The sequence below is a fragment of the Hylobates moloch genome, unplaced genomic scaffold (genome assembly GCF_009828535.3).
Source record: "Hylobates moloch isolate HMO894 unplaced genomic scaffold, HMol_V3 SCAFFOLD_17, whole genome shotgun sequence".
NCBI lineage: Eukaryota > Metazoa > Chordata > Mammalia > Primates > Hylobatidae > Hylobates > Hylobates moloch.
This window is the reverse complement of record NW_026652292.1, coordinates 50669429-50688055: the sequence shown is the minus strand read 5'-3', so window position 1 is coordinate 50688055 and position 18627 is coordinate 50669429. Positions and strand designations below refer to the sequence as shown.

Genomic DNA, 18627 nt, shown 5'->3' with positions numbered 1-18627 from the left:
TCTCGAACTCCTGACCTCAGGTGATCTGTCCGCCTTGGCCTCCCAAAGCGCTGGGATTACAGGAGTGAGCCACCACACCTGGCCAATGTAACCCATCTTCAATGGTAGTCCCAAGACAAACACATGACCGTAACTTGCTGATTTCTCCAACGGAAAATATCGAATTAGCCAATCCTTCCTATTGCTGTAAGGCTTTTCCTAATTTTTTTAGAAAAAATAAATCAGTATAAAGAAAACACAATTTAAAATAAGGTCTTGCGATTGCTTTAAAGAAAGCTTTATTTACTACATACATCCTAAGAATGTACTGTAAATGGAGCAAGATCTAAATAAAAGCTTTTCAAATATAAAGCAGCTAAAGTTAACTAAACCACTAGCAATGTTTGAAAACAGAACTCTAAAACTTTTTTTTTTTACATTTATATAATTTGTTCTTAACACTAAAAAAAAAAAGTTCACATTTCAAGTTATAAACTTACCTCAGTAGTGTACGTGAAATGGTTTTGAAACAGTAGGAACAGAAAAGTCCCAGATAGGAGGCTCACTGATACTTAATTGGCCATGTCACCAACGTTTGTTTTTAAGGGAGTTTGGTGGTTGCCATGTTAAGGTATCATTGTTTTTTTATTCTCTCTTTCTTTCTTTCTTTCTTTCTTTCTTTCTTTCTTTCTTTCTTTCCTTCCTTCCTTCCTTCCTTCCTTCCTTTCTTTTCTTTCTTCCTCTTCCTCCTTCTTCTTTTTTGCAAATAATTTACAGGCATATGTAAAATACAGTAACAATACTGGGTCACAGTTTCGTCCAGTGAAACTCTGTGACAATCCTTCACTAGAAGGAGAGTACTTTTTTCACACAGTCAGGGGATGAGGATCTGATCCGAATTACATTTTGCTGAGTCACTCATTCCAACAGATTTGAGTTTGAATGCAGCTTGTGGGGTACATCATCAGGAACATTGCACAATTACTTTATGTCATTTAAAAGAATGATGGAAAGGAATGTTAGGGTTGCTTAAAGGCCTCAGTAGGCACTCAATAATTTTATAGAATAGTTAAATAAATATTGCTTACACATAAAAACTCATCTCATTTCAAGATGAGGGGGAAAAAGGCATTTGGGAATCTCTTAATTTAAAACAAAACAAAAGTACTTGCTAAGGGCATGATCCTCTTATGAATCCACAAGAATTCAGCCATCAACAAAAATCCCGTGGGTGGAAAGATTGTATGGATCTCTAACATGACATAAAAACGCAACTGCGTACTTGCTACCTTATTGCACACCTCACTTCCTTGATTGAGCCTTTAAAAAAAATTCCAAGTTGATATATTTTTTTTAAAAAGCAGATGACAATCTTAACATTTTACTGTATTTTACATTCACTCTGCTAAACAAAAGCCTTTAAACAGGCACAAAACACTGCAACAATACATTAACTTCCTAATAAAACAAACCTTTTTAATAACATTGAAATAAAATGGTTTCATTTTGCATTAAACTACATACCATGAACTTCTGCAACATAAAAGGACTAAAAACAAGCATTAGAAGATATTTACAAACTATCTTTAAACTTCTACAGGTCTCTCCTCCTCCTCCTGGATGTGCACACCCCAATTCAGTTCACCCATCAAGTGCACAGCAAAGGAAGAGAGGCCCATTTAATAAACATAATGTTTCCAACACCCTTGAGGACCACGGACAGTTTTGCATGAAACATGGTAAGGCAACTAGAAGCATAACTTTCTGCTGACAAGAGTCTCTGGGGGTCTTGTCTACGATAACATACATTCTTTGTCCCTACAAACTCATACTTCAAAAATGAATAAAAGCATTAGAAATGGCATTAAAGTTTTATATTGGGCAATTAAATAGCTATGCAAAGGTGTCTTATGCAACTCGATTAAAACCTTGTGCTTACTCTGCTACTGAAAATAGCACACATAGAAGATAATACTTCCCCAACCAAACCAAAACAAAACAAAAAACAACAAAACAACAAACCCCAACAAAAACCCAGGAAGAAGTATAAAAGCCACCAGCTCCTCTATCAGAGCTATTCATCAGTCCTAGGCTTGCCAAACATTGCGGTGGGACTGGGAATCTGGGGAGGAGGGGACAGGGTGAGAGATGGCAGGGAGCAGGGGCATGTTTAAGGCTAAGGCACATGGAGAATGAGCCCCGGCTAATGGTGGCAAAGGAGAGCTTTCCAGTGTTTGGACTCAGAAGTGTGGCAAGTCTTTTCAATGTTGGCTTAAGGAGAGATCCAGTGTTTAATTTCTTTTAAAAAATAGTACCGCCATGATGATACATGGTAACACCGTCAACCCTTAATGCCAGCAGAAATACAGAGGTTTTACTCATTTTAAAATTGCACTTTCCAGTATAACCTTTAAAATAATGTTTTATGTAGTATTTTTAAGCACTACTGTTTGTATCTTTAAATATTGTATACATTTTTCAAAATAGTTCCCTAGCTGCTCAAGTGTGCTTTTTTTAATATATAGTTGATATATTATTGAAGGTACTACAAAATAGAAATCTCTGGAGTGCAGAAGAAAATAACCTTCATACTGAAAATATATCCTTAAAAAAACAACAACAACAACAAAAACCTCTATACAAATGTAGTACAGCATACAAATTTTTAAAAGATGGTATGAAGGCACGAACCATTGCAAGTCTTTTGGAAATGTATGAACGTAGGCCTGCTAAGTTGAAAATAGTCTTAAAAAACTAGTGAAAACTTCATGTATATAAAATATTTCAGAAATAAATCTGCTAACATTCTTCACTTTCAGGTTGCATGTGCGAATCCAACATGTTCCTTCTTCATAAATAGTCAAGCGTTCCTTCAGTGGTGTTTGTGGGGTCTGTCTTCGTGCTGGTCACCAGCCTCAGTATGTCTGGTAGACGTCGGGGATAGGGACCTGAATGGCAGCAGCAGGGAAGGCCTGAGGTATGTAGCCTGCGTATCCTCCATACACGGCGGCCGCGGCTGCCGCATTCTTCTGTAGTGTGGCGATCGTGGCTGTGGCTGGAGCAGCAAATGGCACGTAACTGGCCCCATAGATCCCGGCAGTGGGAATTCTCTGAATGTTTGGAGCCACCGTGTATACTGGAGTTATTGGGCGGCCCTGAGGAGAAGAGACAAAAAGGAGCCTTCCTGAACACGTGTATGTACCTATCATCCATTCATTCAACAAGCGTCTCCCAGAAGATGGGAATACAAAGACACAAAAGCAAGGGAGAGGAAGGCAGAGGGGCGGGCAAATAGCAATTATTGTAAGGAAGTGGGATAAGAGCCACTGAAGAGGTAAGGTGGAGCTGCATCCTCAAACTCAGTGATGCCACCTTGTGAAAGTGAGAGGCCTGGAAGGCTGAGGGAAAGATGAAATACAGTTGCCCCTCAGTATCCTCCAAGGGGACTGGCTCTAGGACCTCCGTGGATACCAAAATCCTCAGATGCTCAAGTCCCTGAGAGAAAATGGTGTATTTGCATCTAACCTATGCATATCCTCCTGTATACTGTAAAAAAATATTTTTGCATAGAGACAAGGTCTCACTATGTTGCCCAGGGCTGGTCTTGAACTCCTGGCCTCAAGCAATCCTCCTGTCTCAGCCTCCCAAAGTCTTGGGACCCATATACTTTAAAAATAATCTCTAGATCACTTATAATACCTAATATGATGCAAATGTTATGTAACTAGTTGTTACATTGTATTTTGACATTTGTTTCTTTTTATTGTTGTATTGTTATTTTTTATCATCTTTATTTTTTCAAGCCACGGTTGGTTGAATCCAGATGCAGAACCTGCGGATAAAGAGGACCTTCTCTGTACTGTATTTGGGAATCTTCTACTTACCATTCCACTCAATCAGTCTATGCCCCAGAGTGAGCTAGAGAAGGCAGTGGAGAATCTACCATCCACACAATTGATTTCACAGTAATTAAAAATCAGTATTTTTTCTTAAACATGGCCTCTAGATACATGCCAGCTGCCTCAATTCATACTTAACTGATGGAATACGATCTGTCTCAAAGACAGAGAGAGGAACAGACTGTGTCAACTTAGAGAAACAAAATATACTGATCTCCAAAGGGACAGCTTCTTAAGCTGTGACCTTAAAAATTGTGACCATACACAATTTTCAGCCAATGTGATGGTTTCCATCATCTCCCACCTAAGAGATGACACCATTAATGTATACAAATTATTGTAGAAGCTTAGAGAAAGAACCAACTAATGGAGAAGTTGGAGAAAACATCTCAGCAGCAGGGATATTTGAGCTGGGTTTTGAAGGACAAGGAGCAGTTTCCAAATGAGGAAGAAGTGGGGAAGGACAAGCTAAGGAAAGCTGCCTGAACTGTTGACGGCCAGCACTGGCTCTAGAAAAGCCCCTGCTACTTCCTTCTGTCTACTTGAAAGTGCAACATAAGATGTTTTTAGAACAAACAGGAGTACAAATGGGAAGACTGTGGTTCAGTATTTCCCAAAGTGTTTGCCATGGAACTAGTTCTGTGAGATGCTTAATTGAAAAGAGATTTTGAATAAAATAAAACGTTCATTTAACAAAATATTTGGTGCACCTCAAGAGCCATAGAATGCCTTGTAGTAAATGCTGGTATGGTCTCCCTATATGTTAATACATCTTCAAAATAAACGATTCAGCATAAATGAAATGGTGAATTAAAATAATTATTTCTTCCTGGATTTTTATAAAGGAATTAGCTCTAATTTCTGTTACAAAATTTGCAAATCAGAGTACCAAAATTGTGCTCAAAGGAACTTATGAACTTCTAGCCTAAGATTACTTTTTAAAACCATAATCAAATAGTAATTATAATTTATAATAATTTTAATTTATAATTATAATGATAATTATAACAATTAATAACTCAGAGGCTGGGTGAGGTGGCTCATGCCTGTAATCCTAGCACTTTGGGAGGCTGAGGTAGGAGGATGGCTTGAGGCCAGGAGTTCGAGACCAGCCTGGGCAACATGGTGAAACCTTGTCTCTGCAAAAGATACAAAACTTAGCCAGGCATGGCGGTGCGTACTCCTGTAGTTCCAGCTACTCAAGAGGCTGAGGTGCGAGGATCACCTGAGCCTGGGAATTCAAGGCTGCACTGAGCTGGGATCGCACCACTGCACTCCAGCCTGGGCAATGGAATTGAGACCTTGTCTCAAACAAACCAAACCAAACCAAACCAAACCCCCAAACTTAGGCACTATTCTAAGTGCCTTATTTGTATGACAGTATTGAATCATCACAGCCACCAGTAGAGTTGGTACTATGATTATATGGAGTTGTACGGAAGTGTTAAATGACCTGCACAAAGTGACACAGCTTTTAAGCAATGCAATGTGTGACTCTGGAGCCTGCATTTTTAGCCCTACATTAACTTGCTTCTTACAACACTAAACAATGAGTGTCTCATCAGCGACATTTTACAATCAGGGAGAGGAGCTCCAGAACTGGAAAGACTGTGGTTCACAGCAAGACACGAGCCATCTTTTCCACGTGTGGACGTAGGTTTAATAACCAGTGCCAAAAGGGAGAGGAAATGGCAGGGAAGGCAACATGTGAGAGAGACTTTTCCATGTGCTACAGGCCGGCCCAACACCTGGGTTCAGGCTGCCCACTCCAACACCAAGTTTTGCACAGAGACGTGCACTGGCTTACGGCCTGGAATCAAGAGTAGGTCCCCAAACCCATGGCTTCTTTTTTCATTCGTGTGATGTCCCTTTTATGATGGCATTCACCACACTATAAGGACAAAGCATGCAGAGATCAGGCATCTGATCTCCCAATCCCAATTCTACTCCTGGCCAGCAATTCTGTCTCCTTGCTGGGCCTTAATTTTCTTATCTGTAAAATGAGAATATATGGGGAAGCACTTGGTTTTGCTTTCCATGGTTTCAGTTACCCGTGGTCAACTGAAGTCTGAAAATAGTAAACAAAATTTCAGAAATAAACAATTCATAAGTTTTAAATTGTGCACCCTTCTGAGTAGCTCCATGAAATCTCATGACATCCCTCTCCATCCTGCCTGGGACACCAATCATCCCTTTGTCCAGGAAAACGACACTGTCTGTGCTCCATGCCCATGTCACTTAGTAGTCATCTGGGTTATCAGATTGACCGTCAAGGAACCCTTATTTTACTTAATATCAGCCCCAAAGTGCAAGAGTAGTGATGCTGGCAATTTGGATATGCCAACAAGGAGCACTAAAGGCCTTCCTGTAAGTGAAAAGGGGAAAGATCTCTACTTAATAAGGAAAGAAAAAAATCCTATGCTGAGGTTACTAAGATCTACAGGAAGAAAGAAATTTTCTATCTGTGAAATTGTGAAGAAGGAAAAAAAAATTCGTGCATAGTATATTATTAGTTTGGTAATATCTGTGTTTCAGGCATCCACTGGTGGTCTTGGAATGTATCCCCCATGGATAAGGGGGGACCAGTATACAATTGCATTAATACAGCATCATCAAAGAGCAGGAATAAAGAAAAATGCAATGATGGTAGTGGGAGAAACATTTACCCATCTTTAAGAAGTGCCTCTAGCAGGAGAATCGCTTGAACCCTGGAGGCGGAAGTTGCAGTGAGCTGAGATCCCGCCACTGCACTCCAGCTTGGGTGACAAAGTGAGACTCCGTCTCAAACAAAAAATAAATGTGCCTCTAATTCAGATGAAGAGTCCCTGCAGTCTTCCCTCCTGTCAAGGAGGAGCAGTTATCCTTGCTCTAACTATACCAAGAGGTGTTGTTAAATTGGCTAAACAGGAACACCCCTGAGCGCCTCCAAGGTAGGGGAGGATGATCAAAGGTAGGGGAGGATAAGCAAAGACTGCAAATAAGAACCCTGACGGTGGCCGGGCGCGGTGGCTCACGCCTGTAATCCCAGCACTTTGGGAGGCCGAGGTGGGCGGATCATGAAGTCAGGAGATCAAGACCATCCTGGCTAACAGGTGAAACCCCATCTCCACTAAAAAAATACAAAAAATTAGCCAGGCATGGTGGCACGTGCCTGTAGTCCTAGCTACTCGGGAGGCTGAGGCCGCGGAATCGCCTGAACCCGGGAGGCGGAGGTTGCAGTAAGCTGAGATTGCGCCACTACACTCCAGCCTGGGCGACAGAGTGAGACACCGTCGCAAAAACAAAAACAAAAACAAAAACAAAAAAAGACAAAAACAAACAAAAAAAAACCCTGATGGCAACAGCCAGTGTGGACTGATAGGGGACAGAAATAGTCAGAACATGATTATGGTGCCTGGAATTTGGACCTGACCAGAACTCACAGTGCACATCAAAGACAAGCGTTCATGAATTTCTTAGTAAAGGAGAATTAGAAATTATTATCAGAATTCCACTAAGTACTGCTGCTAAGTTATTGTAAATATTTACCATCAGTCCACAAGTATTATAACTACACTTAGTTGTTATTCTACAGTGTCATTTACAACCAATTCCTCTTTTTGTCTTTCAGAGATCCCAAGTTAAAGAATACTTAATGACATATTGAAAGATAAATAAGCTTCAATTAGTCTGCCCTTTCTGAATAACACAGTCAAGACTAGTGTTCAGAGCGGGCAAAAGCAAGTAAACAGCATCCTACTGTGGAGGGTCACAGGCCTGCTTCTGTTTCAGAATCATTGAGGAGCTGTGCAAAATACCAGTTCTAGGACCCCAGCCCAGTTTGACTGAATTGGAATCTTCAGGGATTAGAGTCTAAGAATCTCTGTTTTTTAAAAAATGTAGGCGATGGCTCATGCCTGTAATCCCAGCACTTTGGGAGGTTGAGGTGGGAGGATCGCTTGAGCCCAGGAGTTCAATACCAGCTTGGGCAACATAGCAAGACTTTGTCCCTACAAATAAAAAAGTTAGCTGGGCATGGTGGTGCGTGTCTACGGTCCCAACTACTTGGGAGGCTGAGGTGGGAGGATTGCTTGAACCAGGAAGGTTGAGGTTGCAGTGAGCCATGCACTCTAGCCTGGGTGACAGAGTGAGACTCTGTCTCAAAAAAATCAAAAATCAAAAATCAAAAAAAGTGGCCTGGATAATTCTTGTTCAATTGGATAAGGGATCTTGGGCCTGAGTACTTGTGATTGGTATTCACAATTCACTGCCTCACAGAGAACAGCTTTAACAAGATTTTCTTCGGTTAAATGGATGTCCTCCCTATGTCCTATGAGGTAAAGATACAAAGAAACAAGGCACAGTCTTTGGTCTGCAGGAGCTTCATTTTCCTTGGGAGATAGAACACATTGGCAGCCGTAGGCCAAGTAACGATGTAGTAATGAGGAGTACAAGAGAGAAATTTTCTCTAGGAGGTGGATGGGGAAGATTCTATGGAAGAGATGAGAATAAAGAAACCAGGATACACTATGAACAAAGGTGGGGAAGGAGGCCAACATGGTAAGATGAGTTTGGGAAGAGATAGGGGAACAGTGGGAGATACGGTTGGAGGAGAGGATTATGGGCATATTTTGTAAATTTTTTTTTGAGACAGGGTCTCACTCTGTTGCCCAGGCTGGAGTGCAGTGGTGCAATCACAGATCACTGCAGTCTTGACCTCAAGGCTGGTCGAGTGGTCCTCCTGCCTCAGCCTCCCCAGTAGCTGGGACTATAGGCATATGCCACCATGCCAGGCTAATTAAAAAAAAAAAAATTGTAGAGACAGTGTCTCACCATGTTGCCCAGGCTGGTCCTGAACTTCTGGCCTCAAGTGATCCTCCCATCTTGGCCTCCCTGTGTGCTGGGATTACAGGCATGAGCCACTGTACCCAGCATAAAATTTTACATATCTATACAGATGTTCTTTCTTTCTCTCCCTCTCTTTACACACACACACACACACACACACACACACACACACACTGGGGGTTAACTTTTTTTTTTTTAAATCTTCATTGAGTTGCAGTTTGAAATGTGAAAATGTGAAATCACTCCCTGGACTTTGTGTGTCAGCTCTTTAACAATATGAGCTAAAAGTTATCCAGTGCTATTTTAAAAAAACAGATGCACAACATTATGACACTGTGAAAAATTACACATCATTTTTGCATATTGATTCCCACCCTTAATACAATGATATTATTAGGGTAGTACAATTAATTAAAATTTTTTTTTCTGTCATGCTTCAAATTCAAAATGCTTTGTGTCACCCAACCGCATATCTGTAACAGAGAGCCAGGCACACAGTAAATTCTCAGTGCTGAATACTAAATGAATCCATGTTAGAGAAAGGCTTCACACACAAATGACAAGGACTGCAATAAGAACTCTACCTGGAAAGGTGGTGGCGTTGACACAGTGGGAATGACAGCGGCTGCGGCGGCTGCGGCTGCGGCTGCGGCGGCAGCAGCACTGGCTGGGTCTGGCTGCACAGCAATGGGGCTGATCATGTGCTCCACTGTGTGGATTTTGCCATCTTCAATCATTTTAGGGGCTGGAGCTGCTGGAAACATGGAATACTGAGCCCCAATGGCAGGGATGGCTACTGCAAGAGAAGCAAGAAGGAAATCACTTTCAGTCGCTGAGGGGGGTCCAGCACTTGCTCTAAGATATTTTTTATTTTTTTATTTTTTAAACTTTTCTTTTTTTTGAGACAGGGTCTCACTCTGTGGCACAGACTGGAATGCAGTGGTGTGATCAAGGCTCACTGCAGCCTCAATCTCTTGGCCTCAAGCGATCCTCCCACCTCAGCCTCCTGAGTAGCTGGGACTACAGGTACAGGCCACCTTGCCCAGCTTTTTGTTGTTGCTGTTGTAGAGACAGGGTTTCGCCATGTTGCCCAGGCTGGTCTTGAACTCCTGAGCTCAAGCTATCCAACTGCCTTGGCCTCCCAAAGTGCTGGGATTACAGGTGCGAGCCACTGCGCCCAGCCTGAGATATTTTTTAAAACCACATTTAGAGGTCCTGGGCCTCTCCATGCTCACTATTGTTCTCTCCGTACAAGCCATGTACCCAGATGCCTGCTCCCCAAGAGGAAGGGATGGGCGGTGGCAGGTAACTCCCCCTGCCTGTCGTGGAAGAGACCCCTAGAGTTAGGCTTTTGCACCAATATTTTCTACTATTTCTACAGAAAAATCACAGTTTGAATCTTATTCTTGATGTCCTACTGAGCAAGAAAGTGCCTCTGACTATGGGAAAACAGGCTTAGACGAAGAAGTGAGATCAGAGACTTGAAGCCTACTGCCTGTGAGAGTTGGGCCCGCCTGTTCCTTCCTACTCACCTCACTCATTACCAGCCGCACTGCCTTTTTTTCACTTTCACCACTATTTAAGAAACAGGTGCTGTTGAGGGTTTCATTCTGAGAACTCAGACCTGTGTACATCCTCCCCACCCTGTATTTCAGATTTCAACATTACCGATTCAAGGAAAAACACATGGTAAAAAAAAATAGCACATTCCCCAATTTCCTCATGTCCACTCAAAGCAGTGAAGCTGTGGAGTGATTGGCTTTTAGTGGGACCTCCCAATTCAAAGAATTTCTGCAAGTAAAGTCCAAAATTATGATTTCAACCAGAGATTCAAACAGATAGCAGCTATTGAATGTCAAGGTACAGTAAGAAGAGATCAAAAGGAAAAGATATCAGCCCTGGTGTGTGAGTGTGTGTGTGTGTGTGTGTGTGAGTGGGGGGGGCGTGTATGTGTGTGTTTGTGTGTGTTGAAAGGACAAGCAAAAATATGAAATGCGTACACAAAGAATCTTTCTATTTCTGGTTTTCTCCAACGGCAGGTACATTTATTCTAAATAGGACAGACTCAATCAAAGGTAAAGAGACAAATGATTTTAACAGCTAAACAATGGTACAGCCATTTGATAAAACACACCTAAAACCTTAATCAAATATTTTACCTGCTTTTCCAACCATATCTTCCACTGGTCCTGTGCCCAGATACTTCACCACCACCCTGGTGCCTCTCCTAAAATACAATGTTCTCATTTTCTGGATGATCAGAAATACACGCCAACGGATGGGGCCCAGAGAGGGTTGTGAGTTTAAGCTACAGGGGGTTGTATGAAGTAAATGAATTGTTCTGGCTATCAGCCCACAGGAATTTCTATCTCAGGCTCCAGGACACAACTTTACATAGTTAAAGATTATTTAACAGTTCTTTTCTCTTGTTAAACCTTAAGCTACTGTAACTTGCCAAAAGGAGTTCCCTCCTCAACAAGTAGAAGCGACGACTCCCATATCTAGGCTCTGTTTTATTAAGTTACAGAGCTGTAGGATCAGTTTTACTTTGCCCACAGCGCCAATGACATTTAAAAGGCGATCTAGTCTAAGGAGTCATTTAACTGCAGAAATTGCAGAATTTTTACACAGGCAAAAAAAAAAAAAAAAAAAAAAAAAAAAAAAATCATTACTAGAATCATCAAAAGAAAGTTCAATTGGGGAAATGCTTTTTAACCCTATGAGGCCAATGTGTACCTATGTCCCAAATGCACAGATTCCTTGACTCTATTTTAGCTAGGGAAAGAAGTGTACAATCTCAACCAGAAGAAAATCAGAGTAGCTGGGCTCCAAACAGTTCTTCAACTTCCTCCTGCTGAAGCCAGGAGGGGGTCTGGAGGAGGGTGGCGCCAATTACCCACAGACTGAGCTTTCCATGTGTTTGGAGGCTTCTGCAGGGTGCTACGTGAGTTCGTGCTAGACTCACACAATGGAGTTAATGTTTTTTGCAGGTTCGGATCAGAAGACCGGCCTCACATTAGATGGCCATGGGCACTAACGACATTAATAAACAGGTTTGTGGGGCCTGGAGGTGAAAGCTAAGTTCAGGGTCCCTGGCTTGAAATACCTGAGCATCCCTACTCCCAACCTACTGATCCAGCTAGAGGAGGAAATGAGTGCTGGAAATGAGAATCCAGGGAATTAGCTGCAAAAGTTTTCACCAAAGGCCAGGTGTGGTAGCTCATGCCTGTAATCCCAGCACTTTGGGAGGCTGAGGCGGGTGGCTCACTTGAGGTCAGGAGTTCGAGAACAGCCTGGGCAATGTGGTGAAACCCCATCTCTACTAAATATACAAAAATTAGCCGGGCATGGTGGTGCGTGCCTGTAGTTCCAGCTACTCGGGAGGCTGAGGCAGGAGAATCGCTTAACCCGGGAGGTGGGGGTTGCAGTGTGCCGAGATCATGCCACTGCACTCCAGCCTGGGTGACAGAGCAAGACTCCATCTCAAACAACAACAACAACAAAAACTTTCACCACTGCCTTGTCCTCAAGCATTCTTATTTGCTCAGACCATGACAAGGGACAAAAGGTGCTGCTTACTCCTGAAGGGGAATTTTCTGCCCTTCCAAACAACTCTCAGAATGGGGCAATAAACTCTACCCTCTGACTTCAGATGGTCGGGGCAGAAATAGGCCTGAGTAAGGAAAAGACGGGTTTTACCTGATAGAAGATACAGAGAGCCTCATGTTCTTCCTTTCTTCCCCCTACAACTCTCCCTACTTAGCCACAGACTGAGAAAAAACCTAACAATGGGTGACAACCCTTTGAAAACCTTACTGCACGGCCAGGTGCAGTGGCTCACTCCTCCAATCCCAGCACTTTGGGAGGCCGAGACAGGTGGATCATAAGGTCAGGAGATCAAGACCATCCTGGCTAACACGGTGAAACCCTGTCTCTACTAAAAATACAAAAAAAAAAAAAAAAAAAAAAAATTAGCAGGGCATGGTGGTGGGCACCTGTAGTCCCAGCTATTCTGGAGGCTGAGGCAGGAGAATGGTGTGCACCCGGGAGGCAGAGCTTGCAGTGAGCCGAGATCACACCACCGCACTCCAGCCTGGGTGACAGAGCGAGACTCCGTCTCAAAAAAAAAAAAAAAAAAAGAAAACCTTACTGCAGGCAAGTTTGATTTGAACATAGTCAAAGCTATACCATCCTCTGAAGTTCTAGATAAGGAGGTCCAGGGGCCACTTTATTTTTGCCTTGTCTCTAGCTGCCTAGGAGAAGAGGAACCCCTGTGCAGATGTGAGAGCCTGAGAAAGGCTTGGATTCACTTCAAACAGAAGGGCTGGGGTTTATGCTGAATGGGAGCATTCTCAATCTGGTTCATACTGACCTGTACCAGGTTTAATGGCAACTGGGTTGACGGTAGGGATTTCCAAATTCGGCACAAGTTCATATCCTTTTTCTTGCTGCTTTCCTTTCCCTTCATGATATCGGCTATATATACCACGGCCAGCAGAATATCCCCCGAGGTAGGAACCCCTGGGCCCCGGGGCTCTGTTGCCAGCTGCACCTCGCCCTCGGCCTCTTATGCTGCCTGCTTGTAATAACAACACAAAAGATGATCAGCAACCAACAGTGACGGTGCTGGAGGCAGACCTCAGCCCTCGGTTCTCGGCATTTAACTGCCCCAGTCTAAATTGCAGTTGGCTACACCTTTGCTCTTTAATAGGCTGGTAAAGATGCTTCCAACGTTCTATTTCAGCCTAGATTTGCATCCTAAGCATGTCTTCTTAGTACAAGAGACAAACTTGCAGGGTGAGTTTCTGGGATTGTATCTGCAATTTCAGTAAAGAAAAACATTCATAGACTACCCCCCACCACCCCCGCTACCAAAAAAAAAACTGGGGCCAGGTGTGGTGTCTTATGCCTGTAATCCCAGCACTTTGGGAGGCTGAGGCGAGAGGATGGCTTGAGCCCAGGGGTTCAAGACCAGCCTGGGGAACATGGTGAGACCCTGTCTCAAAAAAAAAAAAAAAAAAAAGAAAAGAAAAAATATGTATATATATATTATTAAATAATTTTTTTTTAAGTTAGATTTGGAAGGGGATTTGCTAGTCCACCTTCCTCATTTCATGCTTGAGAAAACAGGCCAGGGGAGATTAAAGTGACTAACTAAAGTCACAGACCCATTTAATCAAAGAAGAGGAGCCAGAACCTATGTATCTTATTTTCCAGGTAATGCTGAGTTTCATTATATCCTAATCAATGACAACAAAAAACAAAATTAAAAATCATTGACTCCACCAACATCTTAAGATTTAATATCACAAGCAGGTTTTAACCTAAGCACCAAGAGACTGGTGGACTAGCCCCTAACCCGGTGGACCTCGGCAAGGCAGAATTCCAGCACTTGCATATTCCTGTGATTTTACCGCTCACCCCAGAACGATCTGTATTTCTATCAGTGCTGCGTAAGTGACGGCCTTCGGTGCCAGGAGAGAATTAGACCCAGAATGCAAACCCAAAAGGGGGGTGGGAGGGCCTTCACCACCTACCAGCTCAGCAAATGCCAGCCACGGTATCCCCGGTGCCCCCTGCCTAGGAAGCAACGTTCTTGGGGGCCCCACCCAGGAGAAGAGGCCCCACTAACCTTTCACAAAGTAGTCCCTGTTGGGCCCGATGAGCGCGTTGTAGGGGTAGCCATAGTAGGCCAGTGTGTAGGGGTCGCAGGAGTACACGTAGCTGGGCTGCTGCGCTGCCTCAGCCGCGCCGCCACCCCTGGCTGCCTTCTGGTAGCGCGAGTACTGCTCCTTGTCCACGGGCTTGGCCAGCGTGACCTCCAGGCACGAGCCCTCCAGCTCAGTGCCGTTGAGGTTGTTCATGGCATGCACAGCATCCTCGCGGCTGGTGAAGTGCACGAAGGCATAGTCGCGGATCTTCTTGACGCGCTCCACGCAGCCGGGGTTGAACTGGCCGAAGCTCTTCTTGATGGTGTCCTCGGTGGTCTCGATCATGAGGTTGCGCACGTAGAGGATCTTCACGGTCTCCATCACGTCCTCGTCCACGTCAATCTCGGGCTCGGCCCAGTCCACGGCGATCTGGTGGCCCCACAGCTGGATGCGGCCAGGCATGAGCTTGCGGCGAGCCATGGCAGCCGCGCGGTGGCTTTCGTACTCCACGAAGGCGAAGCCGCGGTTCTTCATCTTGTCGGCCGCGCTGGCGTAGACGATCACGTCCAGCACGCCCTCGGTGACCTTGGCGATCTCCTCCAGGATTTCCTCGCGCTTCTTCATCTTGGGGATCCCGCCGATGAAGAGGCGGCAGTTGTCCACGCTGCAGCACACGCCGAGCAGGCGGCCCGGGCGGATCTCGTAGTTGTTGAGCTCGCGTACTGCGCGCTTGGCCTCGTGCTTGTGGCAGTACATGACGAAGGCGTAGCCGCGGTTCTTGCCGTCAAAGTCCATCATGAGGCGCAGCTCGTAGATGCGGCCCACGGCTTCGAACACGGGCACCAGCTCGTCCTCGTACACATCGCGCGGGATCTTGCCCACGAAGACCTCGCAGCCGCGCTGCGGGTGCGGGCCCTCCCAGCCGGGCGGTGGGCCGCCGTACTTGCGCTGCCCGTTCTCTTGCACCATGCTGTAGCCCGTGCGCTCCATCAGCGCCAGCAGCGCTGCCTCGTTGGGCGCGCCCGCCACGCCCTCGGGCACCTTGGCCGAGGACCCGGCGGCCGAGTCACTGCTCATGGCTGCAGTGGAATCCTCTGCGGTCATAATGTCAAAGGCATCCACAGCTGGCGGAAACCTGGGGAAGCAGAAAGAAGCGTGAATGGGGAAGCGCTGGATCTTGCCTCCTTTGGATTGTGTTTCGCAGCCTTGCAAGTATGCATTAATAGGCCACGGGGGAGGGGAGGTGGTTTACATGAGAAATAGGATGGAGGCGTTCTGGAAATGCAGCAGCCCTACACTTGTCTAAAATAGTCAAGTTGTCTTGCAGCAAAACCCAGAAGTGAGTTAGGAGACAAAAAAAATCAGAATGAGCAAGTACTTCCACTTCATCAGTACCCCGACAACTTTGAAGTTTTGCGAAACTGCTATCATTGTTGGTAAAAACTTCACGTTCTTTTGCTTCATTCCTGCACCGTTAACTCCGCCTGATTTCCTTGTTATATGGAATTTGACAAACTCCATGTATTTCTTTGGTGAACACAGCTTTTTTCTTTTCTTTTTTAAGGGAGTCTTCTTAATTGTAGGAATGGAAATACAGTGAAGATTTTAAATTATTAAAGAAAACTTTTAGGAGGTGTCATTGTATAAAGAGAGCTGTGTATTAAAGCTTTTTACAAGGAAGAAATGAAATGTCCCATATTGCCACGGGCTTGGTCTAGGAACTGTAGTAAGAGCTAATCTGATATTGATGGTGGCATTCAGGTAAAATTCTTGGTGTGAAGCAGTCAAAGATTTGGAATCAGTCCTCAAAAAGCTAGACTGACTTCAAGCTGGGGGACTGGGAAGCAGCACCTACCTGGTAAACCACACTATTGTTTTCAGAGAACTGTCACTTGCATTGTCTTAATCTTCTTAACCTCTGTATATGGTACAAGGTATTATCTTCAGTCCCAATTTGGTCATGGGGAAATAGGCTTAGGTTGAGTAAACTGCCCCATTTCACACAGCAAGTGTCAGCTTGTAGGCAGACTTGATTGCAAGTTTTCTGGCTCCAGGTCCCCTGTTTTTTCTTCCAAACCAATGCTGGGCAATAGAATTTTCTGTGATGTTAGAAAAGCTGTCACTTGCCACATGTGGCTACTGAGCACTTGGAATGGGGCTAGTGTGACTGAGGAGCTGGATTTTAAATTTTAATTAAACAGCCATATATCACAGTGCAGGTCCGAACTGTGCCACCTTCACTTATATGGCCGAGGGCTCTGTGGAAGTGATTCTAAATTATGCAATAAGATTATCATGAAGAGCTGAAGACTGTACTTTTGTAATGAAAGGCTCCAATTTGCCTTTAAAAAAATGAAATCTATTTCACTTTTTGGACTATAAAAGTATTCAGTTAAATTTTATAGAAAGTTAAGAAAACTACATAGGAAATTATTCCTAATTTTCCTACCCAATGATAGCACAATGAAACTTTCCCATCTGTTTTCTAGATGTTTTCTTGAGGAGGTGGGAGGGGGAAGCCTGGCTTCCTCCTAATTTACATAGTGCTACTTTATGTTATAAGCATTCCTCTGTATTCTTAAAAATCTTTGTAAAAACATCATTTTTAATGGCCATATAAGGTTTCATCAATTAATTAGAACCCGGAGTATCATTCATTTTTTAAAATTTAGGACTAGGAGATGTATACAAGAATATTAAGGGAAATTTCAAGGATAATAAAAATGAATTTGATCATTGAAGGAAAAAACAAAACTATAATGAAACAAAATAAATCTGAGCTATTTATTTGCCAGATGGCCAAAATAGTCCTTCTGCGGTTAATTTGCTCTAATATCAAGCGGCAGTACAGTTTAGCAGGTAAGTATGTGGCTTCTGGAGCCAGACTGCATATGTTTGTGTGTGAATCTCAGCTCTAATACTTGCTAGTGTTAGCTGCTCCATGCCTTACCTCAGTTTCCCTACCTATAAAATCAGAATGATAATAATAGTATTACCCTCATTAAGTTTAGAGGAGTGAGTTAATACATACACAGCATTTTGAATGGTGCCCAGAATATTATAAATGCTCAAGAAATGTCAGTTATTAATTTCATCCAAACTTTTGAGTAAAATCTTAGACCAATTCTTTCAATTTTAGAGTAATTCTTAAGATAAACATTTTCAGTTCTTTAAAAATATCTGTTACATGTGGCTTCTATTCTTATTATTTTTTTCCTCTTCAAGCGCTTGGAAGCTGGTTTGACCTCTCCAGTTATCATGAAATATTTTTGTAGTATACTTGGAAAACTAGTTTCTGTAGTTTCAAGTTGAAAAACATTTTTTTTTTTTCTTTTTTAAAAATAGAGATGGAGGGCCAGGCACAGTGGCTTGTGCCTGTAATCCCAGCTCTTAGGGAGGCAGAGGTGGGAGGATTACTTGAGCCCAGGAGTTTGAAACCTGCCTGGGCAATATAGAAAGACCTCGTTCTCCACAAAAAAAGGAACCAAAAAAAAAAAAAAAGATCCCAATTAAAATAGAGATAGAGTCTCACTATGTTACCCCAGCTAGTCTCGAACTCCTGGGCTCAAGCAATCCTCCTGCCTCAGCCTCCCAAAGTGCTAGGATTACAAGCATGAGCCACCACATCCAACCAAGAAATTTCAACATTAAATCTGAACATGAAGACCTTTCCCTTCTTCCAAATGAAAGATAAGGATATATTTTTAAGAAGACTATTTGCATAAATACCCATGTAGTTACAATTTGTGACCTGGGCAGGAAATGCCAGGTACATATATAATACATAGGAGACAATTCAAGATCTTACCTGTTGTACTGTATACAACATTAACTGACAAAAGTCCCAAGGGAATAGAACTTATCTCTCTGCTGAGATAGGTGGAGTTGCCTTCCTGTCACCCCAACTGTACTTTGAAACTACTATTCTACCCACAAAAACAGTCTTACAGCAGTCAGGCTGTGGAGTCATTGCCAATCCCAACCCCAATAATATAAGAAAAAATCCTGTTTGCTTTCAGTCTGAAATCTGCTGGTGTCAGTAACACAATTATCTCTACATATTTTAAAATAGAGATAGCTTATTTCTTACATCAATGAGCCAGGAAAAACCTTTTTTCACCTATGCTTTCATCTTCTGTAATAAACAAGCCATGTTAGCGACCCTGTTTTTATTTTTACTTTGGCCACTAGGAAGTTCACGATTGATGTTTTTCACTCCCATTTTAGTAACTGTAGGGGACATTACAACACACTTTCATGTTCATCTAATT

General features: G+C 43.3%; 1 protein-coding gene across 5 annotated transcripts in view; it reads right to left on the bottom strand.

Moving 5' to 3' along the window:
- Positions 1-261: 261 nt before the first annotated feature.
- Positions 262-18627, bottom strand: part of RBM47 (RNA binding motif protein 47) — a 211942-nt gene continuing 193576 nt past the window's right edge. For 2 of the 5 annotated variants that reach the window (XM_032135522.2, XM_032135524.2), the window contains 4 exons: positions 14338-15491; positions 13078-13284; positions 9290-9501; positions 262-3134 (listed from right to left, as the gene is read on the bottom strand). In XM_032135522.2, coding sequence (XP_031991413.1) covers positions 2895-3134; positions 9290-9501; positions 13078-13284; positions 14338-15460 — 1782 coding nt within the window. In that variant the 5' untranslated portion in view covers positions 15461-15491 and the 3' untranslated portion in view covers positions 262-2894. The remainder of the gene's footprint in view (positions 3135-9289; positions 9502-13077; positions 13285-14337; positions 15492-18627) is intronic. The other 3 variants (XM_032135525.2, XM_058430215.1, XM_032135527.2) reach the window with 3 other exon arrangements.